Here is a 16,584-nt window from a genome sequence, read left to right as displayed (position 1 = left end):
TGAAGACATCTCTGGTCTTTTCCATTCTGTTGTTTTCCTCTGTTTCTTTGCACTGTTTGTTTAAGAAGGCCTTGTTATCTCTCTTGGCTATTTTCTGGAACTCTGCATTCAGCTGGGGCTCTTTCCCTTTCTCCTTTACTTTTTGCTTCTCTTCTTTCCTCAACTCTTATAAAGCCTCCTCAGCCAACGTCCTTGCCTTCTTGCATTTCTTTTTCTTTGGGATGAGTTTGGTGTTGCGTCCTGTACAATGTTACAGGCCTCCATCCATAGTTCTTCAGGCACTCTGTCTACCAGATCTGATTACTTGAATCTATTCGAGCCCTCCACTGTATAACCATAAGGGATTTGATTTAGGTCATAGCTGAATGGCCTAGTCATTTTCCCTACTTTCTTCAATTTAAAGTCTGAACTTTTATGTAATGAGAAGTTGATGATCCGAGCCACAATCAGCTCCAGGTCTTGTTTTTGTTGACTGTATAGAGCTTTTCCATTTCTAGTTGCAAAGAGTACAATCAATCTGATTTCGGCATTGACTGGTAACGTCCATGTGTAGAGTTTTCTTTTTGTGTTGTTGAAAGAGGGCCTTTGCTATGACCAGTGTGTTCTCTGGATGAAATTCTGTTAGTCTATGCCCTGTTTCATTTTGTGCTACAAGGCCAATCTTGCCTGCTATTCCAGGTATCTCTTGGCTTTCTACTTTTCCCTTATGATGAAAAGAACTTTTTTTTTTTTTTTTTTGATGTTAATTCTAGAAGATGTTGTAGGTCTTCGTAGCACTGGTCAACTTCAGCTTCTTTGGCATCAGTGGTTCGAGCATAGACTTGGTTTACTGTGATGTTGAAGGGTTTGCCTTGAAATGAACTGAGATCATTCTGTCATTTTTAAGAGTACACCCAAGTACTACATTTCAGACTCTTGTTGACTGTGACAGCTCCCTCATTTCTTCTAAGGGATTCTTGCCCACAGTAGCAGATGTAATGGTGATCTGAATTCACTTCTCCCATTCCCATCCATGTTAATTCACTGATGCCTAAAATGTCGATGTTCACTCTTACCATCTCCTGCTTGACCATACCAAATTTGCCTTCTTTCATGGACCTAACATTCCAGGACCCTGTGCAGTATCGCTCCTTACAGCATTGGACTTTACGTTCACCACGAGACACATCTACAGCTGGAGTGTTGTTTCCACTTTGGCCCAGCTACTTCATCCTTTCTGGAGCTATTAGTAATTGCCCCTGCTCTTTCCCTAGTAGCATGTCGGACACCTTCCAGACCGTGTCACGTCTTCTTGCCTGTTCATACTGTTCATGGGGTTCTCAGGGCAAGAATCCTTCCGTGGTTTGCCATTCGCTTCTGCAGTGGACCACTTCTTGTCAGAGCTCCTCACTGTGGCCCATCTGTCTCGGGGGGCCCTGCATGGCAGGACTCATAACTTCACTGAGTTACTCAGGTCCCTTCACTATGACAAGGCTGTGACCTGGGAAGGGTGGTGAATTCTGTGAGATGCTTTTTCTGGGTCTGTTGAGATGACTGTGTGTTCTTTTGACTTTCCTTCTGTTTCTGTGGTGTATTACATTGATTGATTTCCATGTGCTAACCCATCCTTGTGAATTTGGAGTGCATCTCAGTTAGTAGTGGTGTATGATCTCTTACGTGGTGTTGGATTCAGTTTGCTAGTATTCTGCTGAGAATTTTTACATCTGTAGTCAACAGAGATACTGGCCTGTGCCTTTCTTTCCTGATGTATCTTTGTCTGGTTTTGGTATCAGGATGATGGTGGCTGTATAGAATATCTTTTGAAGTGTACCCTCCTTTTCCATCTTTTAGAAGAGTTTGAAAAGGCTCAGAATAAATTATTCTCTGTATGTTTGGTAGAATTCACCTGTGAAGCCAACTGGTCATGGACTTTTGTTTGTTCTTTCTTGTTCAGTCGCTAAGTCATGTCCGACTCTTTGTGATCCCATGGACCACAGCTCACCAGGCTTCCCTGTCCCTCACCATCTCCCAGAGTTTGCCTAAGTTCATGTCCACTGAATCAGTGATGGCACCCAACCATCTCATCCTCTGTCACCTCCTTCTTCTCCTGTCTTCAGCCTTTCTCAGTATCAGAGTCTTTTCCGATGAGTAGGCTCTTCATATCAGGTGGCCAGAGTATTGGAGCTTCAGCTTCAGCATCAGTGCGTTCAATGAATATTCATTCAGGGGTGATTTCCTTTAGGACTGACTGATTTGATCTTGCTGTCCCAGAGACTCTCAAAAGTCTGCTCTAGCACCACAGTTCAAAAGCCTCAATTCTTCAGTGCTCAGCCTTCCTTACGGTCCAATTCTCATATCCATAGGTCTTCCCTGATAGCTCAGTTGGTAAAGAATCTGCCTGCAATGCAGGAGACCCTGGTTCGATTCCTGGGTCAGGAAGATCCACTGGAGAAGGGATAGGCCACCCACTCCAGTATTCTGGGGCTTTCCTTGTGGCTCAGCTGGTAAAGAATCTGCCTGCGATGCAGGAGACCTGGGTTCGATCCCTGGGTTGGGAAGACCCCCTGGAGAAGGGAAGGGCTACCCGTGCCAGTATCCTGGCCTGGAGAATTCCATGGACTGTACATAGTCCACGGGGTCGCAAAGAGTCGGACACGACTGAGTGACTTTCAGTTTCACTTTTCTCATATCCTTACATGACAGTTGGAAAAATCATAGCTTTGACTACATGGACCTTTGTTGGCAAAGTGCTCTCTCTGCTTTTTAATTATGCCATTTAGGTCTGTCACAGCTTTTGTTTGTAGGGAGGTTTATCACTACAGATTCTATTTCACTTCAGTGACTGGTCTGTTCAACTGATCTATTTCTTGATTCAATTTCAGTGGGCTGTATGTTTCTAGATCCATTTCTTCCAGGTTGTCAAATTTGTTGGCATATAATTTGTTTTTGTTTTTTAGACATGTTGTGCAGCTTTCAGGATCTCAATTCCCCAGCCAGGGATTGAACCTGGCCATGGCAGTGAGGAGCTGCAAGTCCTAACCACTAGATCATCAGGGAGTTCCCAGCATTTAATTGTTCAGAGTCTTCTCTTACAGGTTTCTGTATTTCTGCAGGATTTGTTGATTTCTCCTTTTTCATTTCTTATTTTCTTTATATAGGTTCTTTCTCTTTTCTTAATGAGCCTGGTCAGAGGTTTGTCAATGTTGTTTATCCTTTCAAAGACCAAGCTCTTAGTTTTAATAAATTTTTTCTGTTTTTTTTTTTTTAATCTTTATATCCTCCCTGCTCTTTATTACTTCCTTCTAGTAACTTTAGGTTTTGTTTCTTTTTCTAATTCTTTTACGTGGTAGATTAGGTTGTTTGTTTGACATTCTTGTTGTTTTTTGAGGAAGACCTTTATTGTTATGAACTTCCCTCTAAGAACTGCCTTTGCTGCAGGCCATAGATTTTGTATTGTGTTCTGATTGTACTTGTCTCAAGGTATTTTTAAATTTCCTTTTGATTTCCTCATTGGTTTTTTAGTAGCATGTTGTGTAGTCTCTGTGTAATCTTTTCCTCATTCCTTTTCCTGTGGTTAATTGGTAATTTTGTGCCATTGTGGTTGGAGAAGATGCCTGAAATACTTTCTATACTCTTGAATTTGTTGAGGTTAGTTCATGCCCTACTGTGTGGTCAGTCCTAGAAAATGTTCCACATGCACTTGAAAAGAATGTGTATTCTACTTTGGGGGGTGTAATGTCCTGAAAATAGGAAGTAAGTGTAACTGTTCTATTGGGTCATGTAGGCTTTCTCTTGCCTTACTGATTTTCTGTCTAGAGGATCTGTTCTGTGATGTGAGTGGGCTGTTAAAGTCTCCCTCTATTATTGTCTTCCTGCCGGTTTCTCCCTTTACGTCTGTTGTTTAGTCACTAAGTTGTGTCCAACTCTTTGTGACCCCATGGACTATAGTCATCCAGGCTCCTCTGCCCATGGGATTTCCCAGGCAAGAATACTGGAGTGGCTTGCCATTTTCTTCTCCAGGGGATCTTCCCAACCTAAGGATTGAACCCGGCTGTCCAGAATTGGAGCCAGATTCTTTGCCACTGAGCCACCGAGGAAGCCCGTTCATCTTTAGCTTGTGTTTTATGTATCTGGGTGCTCCTGTGTTAGCTGCATATATAGGGGCAAATGTAACACCTTCTCGTATTGCTCCTTCCACCATTATGTGGTGCCCTTATCTTTCTTCATGGCCTTTGTCTTAAAGTTTGTTTTGTCTGATGTTAATTTAAGTATTGCAACTTCTGCTCTCCTTTTATTTCCAATACATGAAATATCCTTTTCTGTGCCGTCACTTCTAATCTGTGTCGTCACTTCTAATCTGTGTCCTTTGCCATAAGGTGGGTCTCATATAGGCTGCATATTGTAAGGTCTTTTTTTTTTTTTTTTAATCCAGTCTGCCACTCTATTGATTAGAACATTCAGTCCATTGACATTTAAGGTAATTATTGATACATATGTATTTATTGCCATACTAAACCTTGTTTTCCAGTTGATTCTTTGTTTTTCTTCCTCTTTCTTTTTGTGGTTTGGTGGTTTACTTTATGCTTATGTTCTTTTTGGGTTTTGTGCATTTATTTTATGTTTTTGATTTGTGACTGCCCTGTTTTTTAAGTATGTTAACCCTTTTGTATATCTGCTTGCTTTAAACTGATAGTCATATCTGCTGAAACATATTCTAAAAGAAAAAAGAATGTGCATTTTCTTACTGTCCTTCCCCACATTTTATGATTTTGATGTCCTTTTTTACATCTTCATGTTTATCCCTTTGTTGTTGCTTGTATTTATCATCACTTTCACAAATAGATTTTTTTCCTTCTTTTTGGATATCTATACTAGCCAGTTTAAATGATTTACTTTCCAGTCATGATTTCTCCCTTTCTATATCTCCTTGCTTCTTTTCTATTTAGAGATCTTTTAATATTTCCATAGTTTTACTATTGGTATATTCATTTAGTTTTTGCTTGCCTGAGAAATTCTTCATTTTTCTTCTTATTCTAAACAATAATCTTGTTGGATCGAATATTCTAGATTGCAGGATTTTCCCTTTCAAGACTTTGAATATATTTTGCCACTCCCTTTTGGCCTGCAGTGTTTCTGTAGAGAAATCAGCCGATAGGCTTATAGGGGTTCCCTTGTAATTAACTCTTTGTTTTTGTCTTGCTGCCTTTAGAATCCTCTTTAACTTTTGCCATTTTTATTATAGTATGTCTTGGTGTAGGTCTGTTTGGATTCATATTGTTTAGGATCCTCTGTGCTTCCTATATCTGGATATCTGTTTGGTTCTTTAGGTTTGGGAAATTTTTAGTCATAATTTCTTCAAATACACTTTCAATCCCCTTTTCTCTTCTCCTTATGGAAAACATATTACACATAGATCGACGTACTTTATATTATTATCCAGTGGGTCTCATATTGCTTTAATTTTTTTCATTTGGCTTTCTGTCTGCTCTTTTGTGTAATTTTCCTTTGTTCTGTCTTCCAGATCCCTTATTCCTTCTTTTGCGTTATTTTTTCTGGTATTCATTACCTTTAGCTCAACTTTCACCTTGGCAAATGAGTTTTCTAACTTTTCTTGGCTCCTCCTTATACTCCCTAGTTCCTTTTTATAGCAATTTGCGTTTCTGTTGATAGCCTTTCTTAATTCCCTTAGCATTTTCATTACCTCTTTTTGAAGTTGATGTCTATTAGACTGACGAGGTCTGTTTCACTGTTCGTTTAGGGGAATTCTCTTGGTCTTTTAGTTGGCAGTAAAAAGACTCTGATGCTGGGAGGGATTGAGGGCAGGAGGAGAAGGGGAAGACAGAGGATGAGATGGCTGGATGGCATCACTGACTTGATGGACGTGAGTCTGAGTGAACTCCAGGAGTTGGTGTTGGACAGGGAGGCCTGGTGTGCTGCGATTCATGGGGTTGCAAAGAGTAGGACATGACTGAGCAACTGAACTGAACTGAACTGAGCTGAATTCTTCTGCTGCTTCATTTTACTTCTATTTCTCTTAGTCTGAGTTTAGGAGAAACAGTCATCTACTGTAGCCTTGGAGGACTGTTTATACGTGAGGGCATCCCTGCATAGCTTGTGTGGATGTAACACTTCTTTGAGGGTTGTTTTTGGCTTGAATGCTTGCTGTCTCTTTTCTCTGCATGTGCTGTCCATTGTCCACTTGATAAGGGGTGTGCAGGTGCTCGGCCCATGCACAGTCCCAAAAAGGCAAGGGCAGCAGTTGGTGCTCAGTCATGGGACCCTTGGTGGCGGCAGTGCCTACTGCCTGCCGCGGTCTGCAGCTACCTCTGGAGTCTGAGGTGGTAGTGGCCGCTTGTGCCTACCCCAGAGCTCGTGTAGGTGGTGCCCTGTCACCTGAGAGCACACAGCAGGAGAGGAATTCCTGTGGCAGTCCTGCGCCTCTCCTTGCATGCCCCCTAACAATATCACCTTCCCTCTCTGGTGGGCCCAGGCTTATTCCCATGTTCCCTTGGTTGGGGCACGTGACATCCTAGTCCCCTTGGGCTGTCCATACTGCCAACCCCAGTTCTCGCCCCAGTTCTACCTCTGAAGCCTGAGCCTCGGTCCCCACCTGCCTCCATGGACGAGCATCTCAGACTGGGGAGGGCCTGGTGGCAGTACTGACCGTCTGTGCAGGTCTGTCTCTGCGTTGCCCTCCGTAAACCAGTGCTATTCTGTCTCAGACTCCAGAGCCCCTCCTTGGGCCCCACTGATCTCTCTGCCTGTGACAGGGCTTCCAAGGGAGCAGAAACCTTTCCCCTCTCATAGCTCCTGTCCAGATTCCTTTCTCTCTCTCTCTTTTTTTTTCTTTGTTTTGTTCTTCACAGTTAAATCGAGATTTTTTTTTGCCCTTTGGAAATCTAGAAAATGTTCTACCAATGTTCACTAGATGTTCTGTGAGAACAATTCCACAGGCAGATGATGTATTTTTTATACATTTGTGGGAGAAGGGGAGCTCCCCATCCTACTCTTCCTCCACCTTGATCTGATCCCCCAAAATATCAGTGTCTTTAGATTTCTCTTCTCTGAGCGGTATTCTAAACCAAGTAGGTTTGCTTTATAAGAAAGAGTTGAGGTTTCCTTTCTAAACATGAAATAGACAAAATGTAAAGGGGACTGACCTTTTTGTTTATTTCTAGGAGCTGCATGCTGCTTCCCTTGAACAGCACCTTCTAGATCAGATTCGAATAGTTTTTCCGAAAGCCATTTTTCCGGTCTGGGTTGATCAGCAGACTTACATATTTATCCAGATTGGTAGGTGCTGTCGTAACACTTTCTGTCCCACTCTTCACTATCGCATTGACTCCAAAGCAGAGGTCAGTGCACACTGATGACCCTTGTTTTCTGTGCAGCCGCACTGATGCCAGATGCTCCTTACGGAAGGCTGGAAACCGACAGCAGGCTCCTGATTCAGCCAAAGACCCGCCAAGCCAAAGAGAGTACACTTTCAGAAGCAGATAATATACCTGGAAAATTTCATCATTATGGAAGAGACCAAAGAGGATTGACAAAAGGACTTCAGACCAAGCAACTTCAGTCAAATCCTGTAGGAGTCGCTGGGTCTAAAGAAAGAGAATCAGAGGGTAGAACTGACTCATCATTTATACCAAGCTTATGGACTGTGATAGGAAGCATTTTTTCTTCTGGGTCTGAGAAGAAACGAGACACATCCTGGGGATTAACTGAAATCAATGCTTTCAAAAACATGCAGTCAGCAGATGTTCCTCTGGACAATATTTTCAGAGTATGCAAATCCCAGCCTCCCAGCATATGTAAGGCATCAGCAACTTCTGTGTTTCACAAACATCATGCCATTCATGTATTTCCATGGGACCAGGAATACTTTGATGTGGAGCCCAGCTTCACTGTGACCTATGGAAAGCTAGTGAAACTGCTTTCTCCAAAGCAGCAGCAAAGTAGAACAAAGCAGAATGTCCTGTCACCTGAAAAAGAGAAGCAGATGTCAGAGCCTCTAGATCAAAAGCAGGTTAGCCCAGACCATAGTCACAAAGCAGGCAAGGCCTGTGTGCTAAAGGTGGTCTGGAATGGACTCGAGGAACTGAAGAATGCCATGAAATACACCAAAAACTTAGACGCGCTTCATCTCGGGAAAGTCTGGGTTAGTACAAGACTTTCTTTAAAGAATATTGTGTTAGTTGCTCAGTTGTGTCCGACTCTTTGCAACCCCATGGACTATAGCTCGCCAGGCTCTATCCATGGAATTCTCCAGGCAAGAATACTGGAATGGGTAGTCATTACTTCTCCAAGGGGTCTTCCCAACCCAGGTGTTGAACCTGGGTCTCCCGCATTCCAGGCAGATTCTTCACCATCTGAGCCACCAGGGAAGCCCCAAATTGTACTATAGTTGATTTATAGTGTTGTTTGTTTCTGGTCTGTAGCAAATGGGTTTGTATAAATCATATAAAATACTTTTATGTTGCTTGAACTTGCCCAGATTTTGAACTAAAATATTATAATATTTTATGCACAAGTTGAAAACCAGTGTAATAAACCCTATTTAAAGTCCCCCTCCTCTAGTCTTCCCTGGTGGCTCAGATGGTAAAGAATCTGCCTGCAATGCAGGAGACCAGGGTTTGATCCCTAGTTCGGAAAGATCTCCTGGAGAAGGAAATGGCAACCCCCACTCCAGTATTCTTGCCTGGAGAATCCCATGGATGGAGGAACCTGGCCGGCTACAGTCCCTGGGGTCACAAAGAGTTGGACACGACTGAGTGGCTAACAACGAAAGTTCCTGTGGGGACGCATTTCTAATTGCAGGGTAAAGTCCTTTTTTGGGTAAGGTTTGTGTGTTTTTTGGCTAATAAACTTGGACAGGTAAAAGCTAAGATAGGTACAGGCCCAGAGAGGTCAAAATTACCTGCCTGGGGTAACAAGTCAGTAAGTAGAATGAGGATTCAAACCCTGGCAGGCTGACTCTTGAGTTCATGCTTCAGATGGAGGCCCTACGAAGCTTCCCATCTTCAATGCCTGAAGATTTGCTTCCACCTTCTTGAAAGCAAAGGAATGTCTTGGTATGTACTGGGGGAAATGCCCAGTGTAGGGAGAGAGCCATGGTGTGGGATGACCGGGATTCAGAGCTACCCAGAAAGCTCCTTACCGTGCTGGTATTGTTTCTTTGCTGTGATGGAGAGAGCAAGTAGCACCACTAGCATTTCACCTCCTCATCCTAACTTCAGATGTTAATGTTTATTTTGTATGAAGTGAGCCACCAGCCTCCTTTATTTTAACCTGATTTTGAAGGAAGATTATTAGAACAGGGAAGAACAATGGAAGGGAAAGGGAGTCCCCTTTGCAGATTTCTCTTACTCTCACAGTTTAGACTGTGACCTTTCGGTAGGTGACTTACAAGTTGTAATCTCTTCGGCCTACATCATTCTCTAAAGCTCCAACCGTGCCTCATATTTTCTGTTATCTCTAATCTCTTCCCCAAGAAGATCCCACTGCATCTTGAAAATCATATTGTCTGAACTTGTTAATGGACCTGTCTGTTTCTAATAATGGTTCTGCCATTAGGCAGGAAACACTGTTATTTCCCTGATACTATATGGTGAGGATGGGGTGAAAAAGTGGTGACCGAGCGCTGGAGACCAGGCGAGACGGCAGTGAGGAGCCTGTGCTTGCCACTCTGCGGTCAGGGTGGGAGGGGGCCCAGTGAGAGGTGGCAGTTGGAACCAGGAACTCAGGCTGGCTTAACCGGAGAGAGCGAAAGTGATCACCTTCTGAAGAGGATGTTAAAGAAACAACTGTAGGAAAAAAGTGAAATGTTCGTATTACAACAGTACCTGAATGCCCACCTATACTATCAGTCATGGCAGTATCTTATCATTCACCTGAGTTGATAGAAATTAATATCAGTGTTTATGCTGTGGAATATTTCTTAATCAAGATTTTAACGTCTATATTTTAAATTCATTTTTATATATTTCAGATTCCAGATGACCTGAGAAAGAGGCTAAATATAGAAATGCATGCGGTCGTCAGAATAACTCCAGTGGAAGTTACCCCTAACATTCCAAGATCTCTAAAACTACAACCTACAGAAAACTTGGTGAGTTCCCATTTATGTATCACAATTATTTTACATGCGCGGTAAACTTTCTAGTTGCTTTAGCTAAGTAATAAGAATGTACTCCTTTATTCTAAAAGAGCAAAGAAGTCTTTTGGTTTTATTGTGATAAAATACATATAAGATAAAATGCTGTTTTAACTCTTTGAGTGTGCAATTTAGTGCCATTAAGTACATTTATAACATGAAACCATCACTATTTCTGAAACTTTTCCATCCACTGAATAGAAACTTTGTGCCCATTAAGCGATCACTCCCCACCTTTTCCTCCCCCAGTTCTCAACTGTGATCAGTCTCTGTGAATTGCTTATTCTAGATCTTATATGTAGGTGGAATCATACAATATTTGCCCTTTGTGTCTTGGTTATTTCATTTAACGTGTTGTCAGGGTTTATCCACACTATAGCATATATCAAACTTCACTCCTGTTTATGGCTGCATAGTGTTCCATTGTATGTAAATATACACATGTTGTTTATTCATCAGTTGATGGACACTGGGGTTATTTCTGTGTTTTTTTTTTTTTAACTGTTCTGATTAATGCTGCGGTGAATATTGATATACAGATATTTGAGTCCCTACTTTCGGTTCTTTTGGGTACATACCCCGGAGTTGAATTGCTGGATCAAATGGCACTGTTTACCTGTTTCAGAAACCAGAAGGCCTTTTTTTTTTCCTGCTCTGGAACTTCGCTGCTGCAGGCAGGCTTTCTCTAGTTGCCGTGAGCGGGGCTGCTCTCTAGTTGCAGGGCACGAGCTTCTCACTGCCATGGCTTCTCTCGTTGCAGAGTATGGCTCAGTAGTTGTGGCGCTTGAGCTTGGTTGCCCCATGGCATGTGGGATCTTCCTGGACCAGGGATCAAACCTGTGTCCCCTTCACTGGTGGGCAGATTCTTAACCCCTGGACTACCAGGAAAGTCTGCAAGAAGTCTTTAATAAATGATATACATATAACATACATTGTGCCAATGCAAGTATGGATAATTTGGCATTTAAAGGATTGATATTTTTGCTACATCTGGGCAGTTTTTTAAGAAAATTCTCACATGTTTCAGTATTAACAGTGCAGTGTAAAAGAGAGTTAGACTGTTTTTACTTTTCAGCACTTAATTTTGATACACACTGATATGGTCAGGAATTGAAGTATGGAACTTAATTTTAAAATCTCTTTAGAGTATTATCAGGCTTCCCTGATAGCTCAGATGGTAAAGAATCTGGCTGCAATGCAGGAGACCCCAGTTCGGTTCCTGGGTCGGGAAGACTTGCTGGAGAAGGGAAAGGCTACCCACTCCAGTGTTCTATCCTGGAGAATTCCAGAGACTGTAGAGTCCATGGGGTCCAAAGAGTCAGATGCAGCTGAGCGACTTTCATTTATTTTCTTTTAGAGTGTTGTCATCTGTACCAACATAGCTTACCAGTTCTCAGAGAATTGTAACAGAGGAAAATTATTATATGTTCAGAAAATGCCAAACATGACTCAATCCTTCTCTGATAATTTGCATTATACTTCCAGGTCCTCTGGATAATGATGGTCATTGTAAAACCATTTTCACAGATCTTTCTGCTTGACGGAACCTCAGATAAAATAGTTTATATTCTGTGACTAGAGAAGAAGAAAACAAATAGAATACATGCCATTTCCATAACAGTATGCAACTGAGCATTTGACATGTTCACTGATTTGTAGTTTAACTTTCCGATTCTTTGGTCTTCGGTGGTTTTCTGATCTGTGCGTTGTGTTATAGTTGATTTACTTTAGAGGGTAGTTGGTTTGCAGTGTTCTGTTTCAGATGTATAGCAGATTGATTCAGTTCTACATATATCCATTCTTTTTCAGATTCTTGTCCCATGTAGATTATTACAGAATATTGGCTGGAGTTCTCTGTGCTGTACAGCAGTTCCTTGTTGAGTATTTTATATACAGTAGTGTGTATATGTTAATCTCAACCTCCTAGTTTATCTTCCCTCCACCTTTGCACTTTGATAACCATAAGTTGTTTTTGGAATCTGTGAGTCTTGTTTCTGTTTTGTAAATAAATTAATTTGTATCCTTTTTTTTAGATTCCACATATAAGTGAAATCTTCTTCTGTCTGAAATAGAAGTAATTCAATTAGTATGATTTATGTCAGAGTGTTCTGGCTATGTTTTCCTCTAAGAATTATTTTAATTAGATTATAGTTACTTTACAGTGTTTTACAGCAAACTGAATTAGCTGTTTGTTTAGTCACGAAGTCATGTCTGACTCTGTGCGTGCGACGCCATGGACTGCAGCAACCAGGCCTCCCTGTCCTTCACTATCTCCCGGAGATTGTTCAGACTCATATCCATTGAGTTGGTGATGCCATCTAACCGCTTTATCTTCTGCTGACCTCTTCTTCTTTTGCCTTAAATCTTCCCTAGCATCAGAGTCTTTCCAGTGAGTCAACTCTTCGCATCAGGTGGCCAAAGTATTGGAGTTTCAGCATCAGTCCTTTCAATGAATATTCAGGACTAATTTCCTTTAGGATTAACTAGTTTAATCTCCTACAGTTCAAGGGGCTCTCAAGCATCTTCTCCAGCACCACAATTTGAAAGCATCAATTCTTTGGCACTCACTCAGCCTTCTTTATGGTCCAATTCTGTTATCAATACATGACTAGTGCAAAGACCCTAGCTTTGACTATGCAGACATTTGTCAGGGAAGTGACGTCTTTGCTTTTTAATACAACTGTAGGTTTGTCACAGCTTGCTGATTTCATGGCTGCAGTCACTGTCCGCAGTGATTTGGGAACAGAAGAAGGGAAACTCTGCCACTGCTTCTGCTGTTTCCCCATCTGGTTGCCATGAAGTGATGGGACCGAACGTCATGCTGTTAGCTTTCTGAGTGCTGAGTTGTAAGCCACTTTTTCACTCTCCTCTTTCACTTTCATCAAGAAGCTTTTTAGTTCCTCTTCACTTTGTGCCATGAGGGTGGTATCATCTGCATATCTGAGGTTGTTGGTATTTCTCCCAGCAGTCTTGATTCCAGCTTGTGACTCATCCAGCCCAGTATTTCACTGTTTAAGTTAAATATGCAGGGTGACAATATATAGCTTTGACATACTCCTTTCTCAAGTTTGAACCAGTCTGCTGTTTCATGTAAGATTCTAACTGTTGCTTCCTGACCAGCATACAGGTTTCTCAGGAGACAGGTAAGATGGTCTGGTATTCCCATCTCTAAGAATTTTCCACAGTTTGTTGTGATCGACTTTCCCATAGTCAGTGAAGCAGAAGTAGTTTTGTGGTTTTTTTTTTTTTCTGGAATTCCCTTGCTTTGTCTATGATCCAGTGAATGTTGGCAGTTTGATCTTGGTTCCTCTGCCTTTTCTAAGTCCAGCTTGTACACCTGGAAGGTCTTGGTTTTTATGTACTGATGAAGCCTAGCTTGAAGGATTTTTGAGCACAACCTTACTAGCATGAGAAATGAGTGCAAATGTATGGTAGTTTTTACATTCTTTGGCACTGCCCTTCTTTGGGATTAGAAATGAGAACGGACCTTTTCCAGTCCTGTGGCCACTGCTGGGTTTTCCAGATTTGCTGACATATAGAGTGGAGCACTTTTAAGAGCATCATCTTTTAGAATTTGAAATAGGTCAGCTGGAATCCCATCACCTCCACTAGCTTCGTTGATAGTAGTGCTTCCTAAGGGCCACTTAACTTCACACTCCAGGAAGTCTGGCTCTCGCTGAGTGACAAGATTGTCTTGGTTACCCAGATCATTAAGAGCTTTTTTGTACAGTTCTTCTGTGTGTTCTTGCCACCTCTCCTAAATCTCTGTTTGTTTTTTCAAGCTTCTGGTTCTTTCTAAAATGTTTCTTGTGTCCTCTGTCTGTGCCACCATTCTTTTGTTGAGATCGTGAGTCATCTTTTACTCTAATTTCGCTGAATTCTTCCCCAGGCAGATTGCCTGTCTCTACTTCACTTCGTTGTTCTTCTGGGGGTTTATACCTGGTTTCTTTGTCCGGAACATGTTTCTCAGCTGGGTCATACTTATTAACGTTCCGTGTTTTTGTGCTCTCCCTTCCTCAGGCTACAGGATTGTGGTTCTTCTTGCTTCAGGCGTCTCCCCCTAGTTGGTGAGGTTGATCCAGGGGCGTGTGCAGACCTCCTGTTGGGAGAGACTGCTGCCTGCCCCCCGCCCCCAACTGCCCCCGTGAATGGATCTGGTCTTGTCTGTCTGTCTGCAGGGCTGTGTCACGGGGTGTGTTTGGAGGCAGCTGTTGGCTCAGGGAGGCATTTGGGCAGCCTGCCTGTTCTGAGCTGGGCTGTGCTTCCACCCTTGTGGTGGTTCTGGGGCGTCCCAGCGCTGGAGCCTGCAGGCTGTTGGGGGGGCCAGGCCTCCGGGAGCGCTCATGCCTGTGAACAGTGCCCGAGCCTCTGCCACCAGCGTCCTTGTCCTCACAGGGAGCACCAGCCAGTCCCCACCTCCCCAGGGAGCTGCCCACGGCCTGCAGGCAGTTCCAGCCCGGGTTTCCGTGGAGTCACCGTCTAGCCCTGCACCCTAGTGCACGTGAAGCCTTGCTGAGCGCCGGCATTGAAGCTGCACCGGCCTTCACAGACCAGAGTTGCTGATGGCTCCTCCTCCCGGCGCCAGACCCCCTGCCTGGGCCGCTGACACGGGGCCCAGAGCGCTCACTCCTGTGGCAGAACTTCTGCGATTCTGTTATTTTCCAGTTTGTGGGTCTCCCACCCAGCGGGTATAGGATTTGATTATAGCACAGAAGCACCCCTCCTGCTGTCTTCTTGTAGCTTTTCTTCGCTTTGGATGTAGAATATCTCTTATGGTAGGTTCAGGTCTTTGTTGTAGGTGTTTGCATAGCAGTTAGTTGTGATTTAGCTCTTTTCTTGAGAAGAGGTGAGCTGAAGTCCTTTTACTCGCCCTCTTATCTCTGTCTTGTCTCTCAGTATCTTTTTAAAAACCATGCGAAGGAAATTTAACATTGTCTTGATAACTCCAGGATTTTCAGAGTCAGGTATTTTGCTGTCTGTATTGCATTGATATTCTTAAGTAATCTTTAAACATATAGGCCATAGTATAAAAGTTTCTGTAATATGGACCTTTTATGGCTCTTGACTTACAAAGTTTTGAGTTCTTTTTTTTTTTTAAGTTTATAGGAGCTCTGCTTTTAACGTGGTTATTGATCTTGATATTTTTTACAAAAACTAGGTCTTATGTACAAAACTAATTAGCCACTGCTCATTAGTTTTCTTGTTTTTTCCTCTCGTATTGGCAGTGGGATATTTCCTTTCCTGTCCCTAGTTATGTGCTTTGGTGGAAGCTGTGTGGCCTTGGCAGGTCTCTCTAGGCTGATTATATCATTTAGGACAGAAAGATGTTTGATTCTAGAGGAACTATGAGTTTCTTTCTGATTCTAAAAGTCTTGATTTTAAATAGTTTTCATTTTCATTTTATGACTTTCTCTAGGTCTTTAATCCAATTTTCCAATAATATACAAAGAAGTAACTGACTTATTTCTGTGATTTTTAAGAGTGGGAAAGTGATGCCTTTTCTTAGTTTAGCTTGCTTTTTTTAATGGTGAGCATATTCTAAACTGAGCTTAATCAGTGGATCTAATGAATGCAGAGAGATAACAGATACGAGTTGTTATATATGAGCTGTTAGATAATAGATATGGGAGTTGAAAAATGGTAGAAGTTTATTTTCCTAGGCAGATAGTGTCTTTCACATATGAATTTTGGTTAGTTCAAATATAAGAAGATTGTTTAAACTTAATAATATTAATCTAAAAGCTTCAAAAATTAGCAGTTTTTCTCAGAATTTCTTCATATCTTTTGAGCAGTTTATTAACACTCTACTTGTTGAATGTACCAGCCATCATAGAAAAAAAAGAAAGTGAGACTAACATACAGAGTTTGTTTTTCTCATGTGCGACGAAGTGTGGCGGTGCTCACAGGTGGCTAAAGCACGTAGGCATGGAGCCAGGCTCCTCTGACCGCTCTCTTCTTTCACCTTTAGCCTTTGTCTCTCCTCCGCTCACAGGCGAGGTATTTACGGTGGTAAGAGACATCACATCTGCATTCTGGGCAGCAGATGGAAAGGCGTCTTCTTGCAGGGTCTCTCCACCGTTCAGTTCAGGAGAGAAGGCCTTCTCTTGGATTCCTGATGGTAATGCGTTGGCCAGAGTGCAGCCACACACGTGCACACACAGCTCCAAGCTGGGAGCAGAGGGGCCTGCTCCCTGCCTGCAGAGTTTGCTTCACAGGAAGCAGGAGAGAATAGGGTTGGAATGGTTATCAAGTGAGCTGAATTATGCTCTGTGTATCACTGGGCATAGAAAAAAGGAGCATTTAAAACTTCGCCGCTTGTGTGACTTTTTCTTCAGGCTGCACTGTACTCATTGTACTGTAATGGCAAGTCCCAAACCTGTGCCTGTGACCATCACTTCACTGGCGAGATGAGGCGTTAAAATAAGAGTGTGAAGTTCAGGCCGTAGAACGTC

General features: G+C 42.5%; 1 protein-coding gene across 4 annotated transcripts in view; it reads left to right on the top strand.

Annotated features, from left to right (window-relative positions):
• Positions 1 to 16,584, top strand: part of PEX1 (peroxisomal biogenesis factor 1) — an 82,623-nt gene that overhangs the window by 14,461 nt on the left and 51,578 nt on the right. For all 4 annotated transcript variants that reach the window (XR_011256576.1, XM_069587393.1, XM_069587394.1 and 1 more), the window contains 3 exons: positions 7,158 to 7,272; positions 7,371 to 8,137; positions 9,968 to 10,087. Coding sequence is in view for 3 of the 4 variants with exons in the window: in XM_069587393.1 (XP_069443494.1) it covers positions 7,158 to 7,272; positions 7,371 to 8,137; positions 9,968 to 10,087 (1,002 nt within the window). In the remaining variant the exon portion in view is untranslated. The remainder of the gene's footprint in view (positions 1 to 7,157; positions 7,273 to 7,370; positions 8,138 to 9,967; positions 10,088 to 16,584) is intronic.

Source organism: Ovis canadensis, chromosome 4 (genome assembly GCF_042477335.2).
Source record: "Ovis canadensis isolate MfBH-ARS-UI-01 breed Bighorn chromosome 4, ARS-UI_OviCan_v2, whole genome shotgun sequence".
NCBI lineage: Eukaryota > Metazoa > Chordata > Mammalia > Artiodactyla > Bovidae > Ovis > Ovis canadensis.
This window is presented reverse-complemented; position numbering and strand designations above follow the sequence as displayed.